Source organism: Rattus norvegicus, chromosome 5 (assembly GCF_036323735.1).
Source record: "Rattus norvegicus strain BN/NHsdMcwi chromosome 5, GRCr8, whole genome shotgun sequence".
NCBI classification, from domain to species: Eukaryota; Metazoa; Chordata; class Mammalia; order Rodentia; family Muridae; genus Rattus; species Rattus norvegicus.
This window is the reverse complement of record NC_086023.1, coordinates 88,827,306-88,842,753: the sequence shown is the minus strand read 5'-3', so window position 1 is coordinate 88,842,753 and position 15,448 is coordinate 88,827,306. Positions and strand designations below refer to the sequence as shown.

The 15,448-nt window shown below is 44.1% G+C and overlaps 1 protein-coding gene across 16 annotated transcripts in view; it reads left to right on the top strand.

The window, feature by feature from the left end:
• Positions 1-15,448, top strand: part of Cdk5rap2 (CDK5 regulatory subunit associated protein 2) — a 168,604-nt gene that overhangs the window by 133,252 nt on the left and 19,904 nt on the right. For all 16 annotated transcript variants that reach the window (XM_039109347.2, XM_063287220.1, XM_017593184.3 and 13 more), the window contains 5 exons: positions 2,226-2,274; positions 4,824-5,002; positions 9,103-9,222; positions 12,463-12,579; positions 14,797-14,986. In XM_039109347.2, coding sequence (XP_038965275.1) covers positions 2,226-2,274; positions 4,824-5,002; positions 9,103-9,222; positions 12,463-12,579; positions 14,797-14,986 — 655 coding nt within the window. The remainder of the gene's footprint in view (positions 1-2,225; positions 2,275-4,823; positions 5,003-9,102; positions 9,223-12,462; positions 12,580-14,796; positions 14,987-15,448) is intronic.

Below are 15,448 nucleotides of genomic sequence, written 5' to 3'. Positions count from 1 at the left end.
TTGAGATCTGGCTCAGTCGTGACTTTCTCCTTTTGAGGAGGAGTGTGGAGGCAGACATAGGCACTAGAGACTCTAGAGCATCCAACAGGCTGGCAGGCTGCCAACCTCTAGAAGCCACAGAGTCTCCCTAGGACGGGAAAGGTCTGACCAAGGAAATACATCCTTGACAATACCTGCCATGGCTGCTGGCTTCTGAACTGTAACCTGCAGAGAAATGAGAGTGGAGCACAGCCTTGTACTTGTACTTCCTGCTGGGAAATGGAGGCAAATGCTGGCACTCCAGGATTACAGTGAGCCCAAGGCAGAGAGTACATTCTAATGGAATGGTACTGGGGACTGGAGTGTCCTCACCGGGGCATGTGTCTTTTTCTGTGGGTAACAGTGCTGTACAGGATCAGGTAGGGATCTTACTGCTAGGGAAGAGACGGAGCCTGCCTGCCGCGCAAGCCTCCCTGGGAAACCATAAGCTGAATCACGATATAAAACAAGCCCGCTTGCTCCAGTGCTCTTTCTCCTCACGGGTGATGTTTGGGGACTTTGCCTTCAGGAGTTTAGAGCACTGTGGGTGCAGTCTAATTATAGTCTTGTTTTTCAAGGCAACGATAGAAGGGCTCTTTTTCTTTAGCCATGCATCAGTTTCTTCAAAGAGCTTATCCTGGTCTGCAATTTCCAGAGTTTTGAAGTATTTTTAAAATAAAGTTGTTAGTTGCTTTGAAATCTGGGCCTGTGCATCCTTTCAAACGATGACACGCAAGAACAGAGCACAGCGTCTTTTTCCCAACAGCATCCTGTGCTTTATTTTGTTTTCTTTTGTTGTTTCTGTTAGTCATTTCCCCTGCTGTTGACAGTGGCCTTTTCAACTGCACTCAACTGCACTTTTCAATGCTGTTTCCCACTAATCCCAGTTCTGAGAGTCTTTCCTAGGGAAATAATTTAAATGCAGATAAAGCCGTGTGCACAGATATATTTGTGTCATTTATTTACTAAAATGAAAATGTGGAGATGACCTAAATACCTGCTAGGGAACTGCAAGATACAGTCCACGTGTGCCTGCCGTAGAATGTTAGCATGATCTTCACAGTGGAGATTTCTAAAGCCAACTTAGTAGGAGAAATGCATATACTAAAATGGGTTGTTCAGAAATGAAGTCCGCATCGTCTCTACCCACATGCATGGAAGAGAGAACAGAAGGAAGTTCAAGATCGTGCCAGCTTCGGGAAGGACAGGAAGAAGGAGGCTTTCTGACTCTATTACTCACTCTCCATGATGAGCAGAGACTCTGCTAGAGTCACAGGGTATTTGTGTTATGTTCTATGGTACAGGAGTGGAAGCCAGAACTTCACATATGCTGTACTGCACTCGACCACTATGCTCAGTCTCTAACTCTCCTTTATTTATACAAGTGTTTGTGCATGTGTGTGTCTGTGTGCGTCTGCATGTGTGTGTCTGTGTGCGTGTGCGTGTGTGTGCGTGTGCGTGTGTGTGTCTGTGTGTGTGTGTGTCTGTGTGCGTGTGCGTGTGCGTGTGTGTGTGTGTGTGTGTGTGTGTGTGTGTGTGTGTGTGTGTGTGTGTTGAGGTAGCAGCTGCTGGAGTAGAGGGCAGAGGTGGATGTTACATGTCTTTCCTATTTTCCATATCATCCACCTTGGGGGTCACTGATTTTTCTAGACTGCCTGTCCAAGAAGCCCTGGGGATCTTCTGACGCTGCCTCCACAGTGCTGGAGTTATAGGCATAAACTGCTGCTTTAAAAAAAAAAAAATATTGGTATGTGCTAGGGTCAAACTCTGGTCCTCGTGCTTGTTTGGCACTTTACAGACTAAGGTGTCTCCTAGACTTGGCAGCCCATCTTGTGCTTTTTTATTATGAAACAGTCTTACTACGTTGCTTAAACTGGCTTGAATTTAGGATCCTCCTGCCTTGCCTCCTAAGTAGCTGGATGACAGGCCTTTGCAACTAGGCCCTGCTGTTATCCGTGTTTAGAGGTAGGAAGGAGCGGCATCCAGAGAAACCATTGTGGCAGCTTTCTCAGTTCAGTCCTGTCATCTGGACCCAGTGCCTGAGCTAGTATGAGTAACCTGAACTCTGTGGTCCCATACCCCAGCTCTGATTGTTTTCAGTAGCTTTAAATAGACATGTCCCTGGCTCTGCAAATACCTGAACAAGGAAGTACCAGCAAACCATTTTGAAAACTGTCGTCATCCTCTGATGTTCTCTCTGCTTCCAGGAAAGTCAGCCAGAGTGGAACCACATACCCAGACTGAACTGCTAAGGAGGTGAGTGTGTAGCAGTTACTAAGAAACCCCAGGACTGTCCAGCTTCGCTTTCCTTGCCAGTTCTTTTAACTTAAGGCTCCCTTTCTTTCTGTAACTTTGCTGCTTCACGTAAATGAGGTGCCAATACCCACAGAACCGACAGTGGCCGCACAACAAACAACCAGAGTCCACCATTTCACATACTGCAGCTTCACATCGGGCTCAGGTGACTTCTGGTATTTCTGTCAGTGACGCAAGCAGATCTTCCTATAGGTACCTGATAGATGGTCCCACTGTTGTCCTATACCTGGCTGTTAAGCTCGTGTCAGCTGATTATTTCCCTTTCCTTCACCTCCTACCATCTTCCTGCTCCATGGCTCCTTATTCTCCCGACTATGGCTCTGCGTAGCTCTGTACTCGGCCACCCTCTCTGAGCAGCAGGAAAGCCATTCCTCAGAGGCAGCTGGAGCAGAAATGACTAGGTACTTTGCCAACACTATGTCTCTCTCTGATCCAGGACCATAACTATTCTTGCCATGCCACTTGACATAGTTACATGAGGCAGTTACATGGTTTGTACTACTTTCCCATTTAGCTCACCCTTCTTCAAAGAGAACAGCATTGTCTAGCACCAGCTGGGTTTTACCCTTGTTGCTCTGACACCACAAGGCAAACTGTTCATGAGGAGAAGGCTGTGGGTCAGAGCTACACACCAGCAATTGAGTGGCAGAGCTAGGACTAGAACTCAAGTCTTTCTTGCCCTGGCACCAGTTTTTCTGTGCTGCCTTTTCAGGATAAGAAGAAAAAAAAAAAAACATGGATTGTATACTTTCTTTTGGACAACTGGCTGTGCTAAGGACTTCCTAGTTCTGTCCAACTGTTCTGATGCTCCAAATGCTATGGGACACCTTCTTTCATGTGCGTGGCTGTTGGAGGTCCTGGCAGTTAAATGAAGAAATAGGTGGTCTGGGATGCAGAAGCATAGATTTCATTGGTATCACAGAGGCCACCAGCATCATTACAGAGAGCAGGCAAGGAGGTGTCCCTATCAAGGCATCTGTAGTCATAGAAGAAGTACTCTTCCCTCTGCAGTATCACCAAAGATCCCTCCTGGTCCAACCTAGGGATCCATTTTTATTTCACTCCTACTGGCAGCTATGGGGATGGAAAGGCATGCTTCATTGTGTAGTGCTGGTCCCACTTAGTCATGGGATCTGAAAAATCAAAGCAGCGATATAGGGACCTCCCTGGATTATGTCTATGGCAGATGCAAAGGAGACATGGCTGGAGGGGTAAGGTGGGCCCGCTGAGTGGTCCACAGAAGCGGTGTTAGGAATTCTCAGCCCAGTACAACTAACAGGGGCCTCTGAAGCTAAAGATGCCACTTCAGTGGTAGGGAGACAAGGAGTCTCTTTCTATCCTCTTCAACTGGGTGTGCCTCCTTTCCATCTCTGGCAGCTTTGCTTTTCTTTCTCCTCCATTTTCAGTTGTAGACTCAACACTCAGGTCTAATAAGCTAATGAAGTGGGTGCCCGGCCCTGCTGTACATTCACAAGGGCAGCAGCAAGCCTGGCGTCCATCATACTCTCTGGGCACAGCTACACTAGTGTTTACCAGCTAATGTGTGGACTGCAGCTTCAGAATCCTTTGCTCTTGTCTAAGTCCATGAATAATGAGATTGGCCACTGACTAGAAGTACTAGGGAATGGGGGCAGTGCAAAGAACTTAAATTAAGGAGTTTATTTATAAGGGAGATTCACATGGGCTTTTCACAGTGTTCAGGTGGGTTTTCCTAGTGGCTTAGCCAGTCCTTGCAAATACAGCTTACTAACCAAATGATTGCCAAAATGATGATGTGATGTCTGCTGGGGGGGGGGGCGGGGTTAAGAAAACTTTCAGATTTTTAAGTCTACAGCCATCCCATAGATTTGGATGGACTCTCACATCTTCCTGAGTCTGTGGGGCCAGATAGGCCATAGGTCAGATCTGAGTGATGCCACTTATGAGCTGAGATGGCCCCTGGTTCATGATGAGCCTTGACTGCCTCAGTTGTCAAGAGCAATGGTGTGTTCTTCCTTAGAGGGTGTCTGTGAGGACAAATAAAGACCTAGAACAGACAGAGCTGCACTGGGACAGAGCAGCACTTTGTAACAGGTACCACAGATATGTGTGTCCTGACTCAAGCCTGTTCTGTTTTCAGAATGTCACTGCTTAATGTTATAAGGAAACAAATAGGCTGGCTGAAGTTGCATGGATAGCCAGTCACAAAAAAATAACCCTAAGTGTTCAAATATGTGGTAAACCTTGGAATCGGAATATGACATTTCATTTTTAAATTCTAAAAATTAATTTTTTTATTAATTATTTGAGAATTTCATATGAGTACTCTATTTATATCATAGCTTCTTCCTTTTAATTCCTCCATGTTCCCTCCCTTCTCACAGTCACGGCCTCTTACTCTTTTCTTATAATTGTTACGCATATATTTGTATATCAATTTATAAATATAGTCTACACTAGATAGTCTCAGCAGGCAGTATTTGGAAATGACTTGCCTTGCAATCTTGAAGGTTAAGAACTGAAGAAGACAACTTACCTTACCAACATCTCCTGCCTGAATCTCCTGAGCCTTCTGCCTCTCATGCTCTGTCAGATGATGAAATGTCTGAGAAGTCCTTCCTGTCCAGAGAACCGAAGCCAGACAGTGAGACTGAGAAGTACCCAACAATAGCGAGCCGTTTTCCTCAAGGTAAGTGAAAGGTTGCTAAGCACCTGAGGCATAACCAGGCTGTCTTACCTTGGGGAGAATATTGGGCTGATGTCTGACCATTTTTACCAATGAAGGGAGAGCCTTTGAGGACCAGAGCTGCTCATGGAAGATGATTTATCACTAGAAGAACCCATGGTGTGAAAAGTGGGGGTGGCAGTGAGGAAGTCTTGATTGCTTTTTAAATGATGACTTGTATGGTTTCCCATTCTGCTCTTCTCACAGACTGGGTTGATAGCTGTTGCCTTCTTTGGTTTCTATACATCCTGAAACATGTTCCTTAAGGTGTGACTCTTGACCATAGGGTCAGGCCCTTTGTTTGTGTCCACTCAGGCTGCTGCAGGTGAATCCTGGGGACTGCAGGCAACACAAACCATTCTCGCACTTCTGGTGTGTGAAAAGCAGAGCTCAGGGTACCTTATAGGCAATGTCTTTGAGTTCTAGGGAGGATCCTATTCCCACTTGAATCCTTGAGAGGTCAGGGGAACTCCGTGTGGTCTATGACACAAGGACATTAACCCTTTAATAAGCTATTGCATCCTTATAATCCAGTGTTTCCATCCCCTGATACCATCACATCTGTGCTCAGGTCTTCAATGTAGGACTTTTAGAGACACACATGTTCTGCCTTGCTCTTCTTCTGTATATGGACTGAACTGGCCCAATCAGCTTCCCAGAGATTTTCTCCGGTCTCCTTTCACCTTACCATTGATCTCAGTTTCTTCTGTTTGGGTAGGAAGTTAGACTTAGTGCTTGTCATTCCATATATTTCAAACATTCAAAGGACCATAGAGGCAAAGCAGATGTGCTAAACAAATTTTTTTTACCAAAGAGCTAAATAGTGAATATCTGTAGCTGTGTAAGGTGTGTCTTCCTGCATTTGCACAGCTCTGCTGTGAAGCACAGAGATGATGAGTGTGATCCGGACATCTCTCAATGGTCTCTGATCTCCTGCTTATTCCAGCCCCCGCCCCCACCTCCCCAAAGCACCACAGTGGATTCTGCTGCACAAACTGAACACTGAAAAAAAAAATTTGTTGATCCTAAACTACATAAACCATTGCTTTCAGAAATATTTGAAGCTTTTGGTTTACACAGCTAGATTTCTTTTGGTTGGAGATGTCCCACCAATATATCAATGAGACTAGAGTCAGACCTTTAGCCCATGGTGTCCTGAATCTCCTCTGAACACTCCCGTTCCACATCTTAGACATACTTAGAATATGACATTCTTGATAGAACTGAGGGACCAGCTAGGTCTTCCACTAGCCAGCCACTAGCCAGTCACATGGACCTAGTTTCCTGGGAGTTCTGGGGTATCTGTCAGATTTTTGTGAACTTGTAAGTTCTCGATTTCTCTGTTACTTCTGGTTGTGCGTTCTGGCCTCATCTACTTTAGGTTGGATTATTTTCCCCCCTTTGCACCATGTTCACTGTGACATTCAGTCTTTTTCCAATATAGTGAGACTGCTTCATGAGGCTTGGTCACTTGGGTAGAATATATGCTCCCCAAAATGATTGAGTGCTGGAATACAGTATTCATTATGACAGAGCCACTGAATCATTCAGAGGGAATGTGGTCCCTTGTTTTCTGTGTCCTTGGGCAGAGCTCTCTTCAGCCTCTCACTGTATTGTGTTTTTAATATGGTAATAGGTATAAGATAAAATAGATAATAGAGAAAAGTTTTATTTTTTCTAAGTTTTCTAGGAGTTGAGGCCTGGCTCCTGGCTTTGTTCTGCGTAGGATATGCTGGGCTGCCTCTGCTGCCCATGCATATTTCCAGCTCTGTTCTTGAGTAGGAGCCTGGCCAGCTCTCTAGAGCCGTCCAAGTACATCCACTGTTTCCTTTGTTTGGTTTGTTTCTCTTCTGCCTTTTTGTCTTTGCATCTGTTTTTCCTTTTAGAGAGACAATTTAGCATTTTTTTTCTTTGCTCACTTTACATTCTATCATAGACTTTCTGACATGTTAGATAATGTCACTTTCAGTGGCTTTAGAATAGTCTTTTGAATGACTGAACTGTAGTTTTCCTTCTGTTCTTAGGGCTCAGCATTTAAGTCATTTCTAGAAGTTCAAAATTATAAACAGTGCTGCAGGGGCATCTTGAACACAAAGCCTTCTTATTTGAGAGCATTTTCTTAATATAGATTCTGCAAATTTGAACTACGTGGCTGAAGACACATTTTTTCCTGTTCATTCATTTTTGTGCCTGGTAGCTCTTTATGAGATTTATGGGTTTTATGAGTTAACACTTTGGAAGAGTTTACTATTAAGACAGGTAGATCCATTTCTCCCATTTTGGAAAGGCTGGTATAGTGTTTCTTTCTTCTCAGGATGGCTGCATAATTAATACATAGTATCTAATTCCACTGGGAGTGTACCCTCCAGCTCATGTGAGAATTCTCACTCCCAGCCAGACTCTGAAAGATGGCTTGTTTGGAGCAACATCACCCTGCAGCCTGCACTGTGTGACTCATGTAAACCAGCAAGGAAGGGTGCAGTTCAAACCAGTGAGCTCCTGGTTGACTCTGGGCTGAAGGGCTTCTGGAAGAAGGTTGGCAGGGGCCTCAAGGCTGGGCCGGGAGGGCCAGTGCTGGGTACACCACGAGTGTTCACAGACAACCTTCCCTGCAGTGCTGCAGTAGGAGGCAGACATTCCACCAAATGACTTGCCACACTTCTGGCATTAATAGGAGATAGCTGAAGGACTGGGAATTAAGTCATCTCATAAACATTCAAATTCATGGCAAAATTACTATTTAATTAGGAAAAGATCTGTAACATTGTGCTACTTTTAAATGAAAGCCATTTTGGAGGAATTAAAACTGGGTCATAACATTAGTATAATGTTTTAAAACAAACATTACTAAGACATACTGAGTGTACCCTAATTGATGAATTAAAGACATTAGTTTTGCCTTTGGATACTTAATGTGATTATGTTTTAAACACTGACTCTAGAAATCTACCTCTGGAGTGAAACTGTGTTCCCTCTTTCTTTGCTGAAATGAGATGTACAGAGAGTGAAAAAAAAATGATGCATATTCATCCTAGGAAATTTGGAAAAAAATAAGTTTGTATATATTATGTGATGTGTTAAAATGTCTAATGGGGTTTTGAAAGACCTGAAATCTATCACCTTAATAGATCTTTGTATTTGCTTCCTTGGGATATTTGCTTCTGCTATCCTTACGTTCTTACATAGAGAGCTGTGATTATGCTGTAACCTATTTCATATCTTTTAAAATTTAACACAATAATACATTTCCATGGTATTTATAGTTTTTGTAATTTAATAGCTGTGTAATTCCTCATCATAGCAAATGGACCTGAGTTCAGTGAACAATTTGAGTTGTTAGTTTCCTGTCACACTTAAATCTCTGACTCATACTTTCATGCATTCTGGCCATACCTGTGAGCATTTCACACGAGCTCCTTAAATAGGGTCCTGAAAGTAGAGCTATTTGGGAAATGACATTGGAGAACTTTCCTAAACCTAACGATATAAATAGCCCCAGAAGGTCATCGCATGCACATCGCATTTATATGTACACAGCGGGTGATCTCAAAAACACACTTTGTATTACCTTGCTCACTAGCATTCTTTTAAGTCTAGAAATTAATGAGTGATAGGTAAAGGATAACATATTCCTTGCCAAAAAGAAAAAAACTAGTCTTGAAAAATATCTGGATTCATTATGAAGGTAGTTTAATCCACTCTCAGGCAGTTCAGGCTGACTTGAAAGTAATCTGTTAGTTTTACCATAAGGAAGATTTTAAATTAATATTTGATATTGAAAAGAATAAAAGACTACATTACAGTTAGCATTAAAATTGTATGGAGCATAATTTTTTGCGTGTGATGTAGTTGCTTCCTCGTGGAGGGCTGCAGAGAGCCATTACGGAGATGTGGCTGGTGGGGAAGAGCTTGGCCTCCCCCAAGCTTGAGAAAGAATTGCCAGCTACCGACTCTCTCCATATATCCAGTACTGTTGAAATTTCAAGATCTCTGCATAATCTATAAATTATTCAATTTGTTGGGGGCTTCATACTTCAAATTTAAAATGTTCTTCCTTCCTACAGACTTACTAATGGAACACATACAGGAAATTCGAACTTTGAGAAAGCATTTGGAAGAATCTATTAAAACAAATGAGAAGCTCCGGAAACAGCTGGAACGGCAGGGATGTGAGACTGACCAAGGTGAGGAGGGGCTGTGTCCAGGGTAAGGAGTTGAGTGGGTGGGGTTGGGGGGTTGCTGCACTGTGATGTGTTTGTCTAAAGAGGCTCTCTGTGCACCAGGTGGGCTGAAGAGGTCTGCCAGCCTCTGGGGTCCTAAGCTGTTCCTGGGTCCTCACCCTAGAGGTATAAATAGGGATTCTAAAAGAGAATAGAACCATGTTTTGCCTTTTCATCAATAATGGACCAAAACCTCTCGGCATATAGCAGTCTGGCAAATCTTTCATGGCAAAGGTGGCAAACAGTATTCCCATATAACAATAGTTTGCTCTTCCTTGAAAACTGAATATCTATAAGACACTCATTTATAAAGTTTAGAAACTAACAGTTCCACTGTGTGCTTTTTAACCCTTTCCTCCCTTTTTTCCTCCTCACTTTCATTGTGTTAAGTTGGTTGGATTAACCTGTGTGTGGATGTAGCTCTTCTGTAGATTGGTTTTGTGACGTTGAGCAATCTAGTCTTAGTTGTTTTCTGACACAGAATAGTAAATGAGGCAGTGCTGTGAACAGAGTGCTCAGTGCTCTCTCCATAAACAGTTGTATTTTTTTTTTAACTGTTGGCTTATTTCATTAACATGGCCCAATGCTCTGTAATGGATGAAGACCCTGATGCCATTTTGGAAATGTATCACTGAGTTCTAGAAAGGCCGTACTCATTGATAAGACACTGGTCCACTTCTCATTGCTCTCTAGTCCACACATAAGGCAGCTTCCAGGGGTTCTGTGAGGTCTGCAGTTTCTGCAACAGTTTTCAAGAAGCTTCCCGCTCTTGTACTGTGCTTCCACTTGTCCCATGCATCCATCATCCTTCTCCTTCATCTCTAGGGAATTTGATTAATCAGAGTTACTAGTTATGTCAAACATGAGAAAGGAATACATGCCTAGGCCTTTCATGTTCACTCTTGGTAATGCCTGTGTTAGATTCATTCTGTTTTACATTTTCCCCAGCAAATCTAATTATAGAATTATTTGGGGGTTCAAATGGCCACTGGCTACAACGGAGCCCAAATTGCTCTGGAGAGTAATTTCCTCTGACAGGAAGTTTACAAAAAGGCATTCATAAAGTATTTATGTGCATGGAAAGACGTGCTGTTCTCACCATGTTGTTTCAGTCTCTGGAAAGACAAAAATAAAAGCAGTTGTGCCTCCATGTAAGGTGAAATGTTCATCTTGGGAGTAGGTCTGAAAGAGACAGGACTCCTTATGATGTGGTGCAGAGAAGTTGCCAAAAAACATTAGCTCATGCCTTAGTGCCCCCAGCTCACTGCCAGTTGCCTGGATTCACTGCAGAGGTGCTATGCAAAGGAAGTCTTGTTTCATAGCATTCCAGAGGTGGTCCTCACTGTGCCACTTGGGCCTAGTTATGTTTGATGAATCAGGGCTGTTTTATGAACTATTATTTATTTTCTAGTAACTACCCTGATGTTGATCAGTGTAGATATTAGAATTTCTGCTGCTTAGTCTGATTAGTCTTTGTTCTCTTGTGGCCTCACTCACCATTCCCCTAGGTACTAACACAGATGATAACCATGGAATAACAGCATATGCACTTTTATGTTGCTAACCATGACTTGGGGGAAGTTATGCAAGTTGCCTCATGCAAGGGATAGGCCAGTGACGAGTAGGGGGAGATGGTGTAAAGAGACATTTGTAAATAAAAATTAATCGACTTCATTTGACGTGACTCACTTGCAAGTGAAAAAGGTTCTGTAGAGCAGGAAGAATATTTCTAGAAGAGCTAACTGCCCCTTCCTTATAGGGGTGTGGACACCACAGGCAATCCATTTGCATGCCAAGGATGCTTTCGGGTGCTGATAGCTCAAAAGCAGTGTGAGGAGGAAGCAGTGAAACGGATGTTTGCTTATCCTTCTGCTGGTCGCAAGAACCCCAGAGGGCGATAGCCCTGACATAGGGATGGCCTGATATCTATGGTGACTATTTGGTGTCACCATCCCACCCTCCCAGGACAGTGTCCAAAGCATGGGAAGGTAGAGCCTGGGGCTTCTCTCTTCTCTAATGGAGAATCTCCTTGAAGCCCTCAGCAGACTTCACTTAGGTCTCGCTGGTTGCCAGAGGCCTCTGATCATGCTCACCTGATGGCTGGTAACACAGAGATCTGGCATGTTGGTTGTGGTGAACTAAATCAGCACAGAAACCAGGAGGAAGTATCTGCCTGCCACATGGAGAAGACATGGGGCACACTGTAGATGCTTGGAGGGCAGCTGTGAATGGAGGACCATCATGGTGCAAACAAGAAAGCTGTGCAGAGGGAAGTGCTGAGGTTTGAGGCCAAGGAGATGCCCAGCAAGAGACATCCTCTAGGCTGACTGCCATGCAGCGGTAAATTCTCAGTAGATAGGCAGCAGCTTGGTGACAGGGATGTAACCTCCATCTGTTTAATTCTAGACCCCAATCTCTACACTGTGCATTCAGGAAAGGCACATTAAGCCAGGAATTGAAAGAGTATGATTTAGGAGGGGAAAGGAATGTGGAGAGCCCAAACTCATCTGGTTACCTGCATGTTCTGGGCACTGGGGTCTGAGTGCAGAAAGAACAGAATATACTGTGGCACTGGAGCAGAACCATGGAGGGTCTTGAATTTGAGACTAAAGAGTTAGACCTTTTGTTTCATTTGATTCATCTTTTGCAGTGGCAGAGCACCAAGAAAGGATTGTGCTGCAGATGATAACTTTATTGGTAAAACAGCAGGAAAATGAAGCCAGGCAATGTGCTAAGGCCTAGGTGATAGATGAGAGTCTGCCTTAGGCTGAGGCATTCTCAGGAAAAATCAGCAATTGTGATTGCTTGCTTTCAAAGGGAAAAGGGAAGTTTAGGACAGCTCCCAGATGCTGGTCAGGGATTGGAGTGTGTCCTATTCTAAGGCAGGGACAGAGTAAGAAAGACCAGGGAAAGCTGCCTCAGAGACAAGGTCAAAGGCCTTAGAGGCACTTGTCTAAGATGGTTGCCACTGTCCTCTCTTACCCTGCTGTGGTTTGGCACTCAACCTTGTTTATCTTTGGGGCAGTTGGAATATGGAGGCCTCCTCTTGCCTCCCCTTTAAGATCATTGTCCTTACCCTTTAGGCTCCAGCTGTATGTTGCATGGTTCACAGGGATGGCTTTTATTACATGCTGTATTTCTTCATTATTTGAATGTATTTCCTTGGAAGACTCTATAAATCACTGTTCATGTGTGTTTCTACAGGCTCTACAAATGTTTCTGCTTACAGCTCAGAACTGCATAATTCTCTGACATCAGAAATACAGTTCCTGAGGAAGCAGAATGAGGCCCTCAGTACGATGCTCGAGAAGGGGTCCAAAGGTAAGGAATCACAGGCCACCAGCAGCCTAAGCCCCTACACCCTTGTTTTAAAGTATTGCTGGAACTGACATCTTTTTTTTTTAATTGGATATTTTTTTATTTACATTTTAAATGCTATCCCCTTTCTGATTTCCCCTCCAGAAACCCGCTATTCCATTTCCCCTCCCCCTGCTTCTATGAGGGTGCTCCCTCACCCACCCACCCAGCCACCCACTCCCTCCTGCCTGCCCACCCTGACATTCCCCTACACTGGGGCATCAAGCCTTGACAGGACCAAGGACCTTTCCTCTCACTGTTGCCCGACAAGCCCATTCTCTGCTACATATGTGGCTGGAACCATAGGTCCATCCCTGTGTACTCTTGGGACGGTGGTGTAGTCCCTGGGAGATCTGGGGGGATCTGGTTGGTTGATATTATTGTTCTTCTTATGGGGATGCAAACACCTTGAGCTCCTTCAGTCCTTAATGGAGTAGTTCTGACAGCTTTCTACCTTTAGCTGTACATTAGTTGTACGGAGCATTCCCGTTTTATAGCTAAGAAACTGGTACAGAAAAGATTCCCATGTCTTACCTAGCTTTTGGGAAAAGTTGGGTAGAAAGCCCCCAGCAGTGTTTCTACTACCAGGGTCTCAGTACATGTTACTCTGTTTTCTTGTCCCATCATCACTGAGGAAGAGAAGCACTGGAAATTTAATACTGCCAAATCTCAGCCCAAGATTTTCTCCAATCAGTAAAGTTTATCCTGCATTCCATATAAAGATCCTTCCTTCTCTTAATTCCTTCTCTTGGAGCTTAGCTGCCAGAGAGCTTTTACTTATGTTATCACCCATACTTAGAATGACTGTAGAGTGTGGGGTTAGTTGCTCTGTTTCTCAGGTAGCATTTCACAGCCTAAGCAATTACCCTACTGTGGTCTCTGAGCCAGAGGTGCTAGAGCTGGAATGTGGGCCAGCTTAACCCATAGTCCTGAGGGAAGGGATACTGATTTTGCCTTAATTGTCAAAAATTGCCCTTATGTAGCTCATTCATTCATTCATTCATTCATTCATTTATTCAGCAACCTTTTTCTATCCTGACCTACAAGGAAACTGGATAGATAAAAACTGGATAGATAAATAAATTAGGCTTTGTATTGTGTATCAGAAGACTGTCATCTGGTAGATGAGATGGGTAAACCTACAACAAGCAGGACTGAGACTGCTGTGATAAAGATATGCTAGAGAGCGGCAAGCCCTCAGTTCAGAGATCCTGCTCCTCAAGGGTTAAGTCTAGACAGGAAATGAAGGATTACCCAAGGTGACTCAGGATCAGAGGAGGTTAGCAGACCAGGCCCATGTTACAGGTGAGGAGAGTGGACCAGCCAGGAATGATTAGCTGTGCTGAGGTCATGTAGACCAAGAGGAGCCTCAGGTTACGTGGAAATATTTGAATCCTGGTCAAGAGTAGATCCACATCTAGTCTGTGGCCCTTCCATCTGTATGGCCGAAGGGAAGCCTTAACCCTACTACTCCTTTGTTTCTCATTTGGAAGATGAGGAAATTCACAGTACCTGCCTTGGCAGTATGCTGCAAAGATGCAGGACATTGAGACATGTGATAGCTTACTATAGTGACTGTACTGTTAGTGTTGGGACTTACCATCATTACCATTCCTGCTCTCAAGGTCTGTACACAGAGTAACCTCAACTTTGCCCTTGCCCAGGAGCACTGAGGAGTGAGAAGCATCACTTAGGGTCACTGTCAGCAAGTGGAGAAGCCACATTAGAAATCAGTTACACCATCTCTTACTTCCAGCTCTAGGCCTTATTATTTTTTGAGCCTCCAGGATTATTTTATTCCTCTGCAGAGTCCATGGCCTCCTGTGCGGGCCTCTACAGGAAACTTGTTGCTCTCCACACTTACTGACATCTGGGCTCCTGCCTGTTGCTCTACCCACTGTGTATACTCTCTAAGGCAGAGAGTAACAAGGTTTTCAAGGCCCATTATGTAACAGAAAGTTAAACAGGCCCCTTTCATTTCAGTGATGTTTAATCTGCAGCCTTGATGTTGACAGATTTATCTGCCTAAAATGCATGAGATAATTGGAATGCCAGAACCATCAATGCCAGATTAAATCTCATTCTTTTCTGTATTCTTGGAGTGCTTGAGCTGAAGCACTGTACTAGTGTAATAAGGTTGGAAAAAACAAATGGTATCCCTTCTCATTTTGGTATTTACAGAAAAACAGAAAGAGAATGAAAAATTGCGTGAGTCCCTGGCCAGGAAGACTGAGAGTCTTGAGCACCTTCAGCTAGAGTATGCCAGTGTAAGGGAAGAAAATGAAAGACTGCGGAGAGACATCAGTGAGAAGGAGAGACAAAACCAGCAGTTGACTCAGGAGGTCTGCAGCAGCCTCCAAGAGCTGAGCAGGTAGGCTTGACCCAGCTGTTTCTGGTAGCCTAAGCCTGTGATCATAGAAGTGTGAATGGTCCTCTCAAGGAGGAGGAGAATGATGGAGGCTGGGTGGTGTTTTCTCCTAGGATGGTCAAGGACAGGCTTTCTGAAAAGACCTCTTTTGAGTACATAGTGAGCATGTAAGAGCTGAAACTATTTGGAGATGGCCATGGTTATCAGAAGTCACATAGGCCCTAAGACAATGTTGCTGTGATGAATCAGAGATGGTACTGAACCTGGCCACAGTAGGAGCTAAGGGCAGAGAGGAAGGTGGGTCCTTAATCCTTCTGGACCCCTGTCCTGTAAAGACTCCAATTTTGCTCCAAGTCGTATAAACTACTGGGAGACTTTCAGTGAGCCATGAAGACACTTTCTCTTAGACTCTGTCTTCATCCATCTGTCAACACATAGGACTGCCTCTTTGTCTGAGCAGCACCC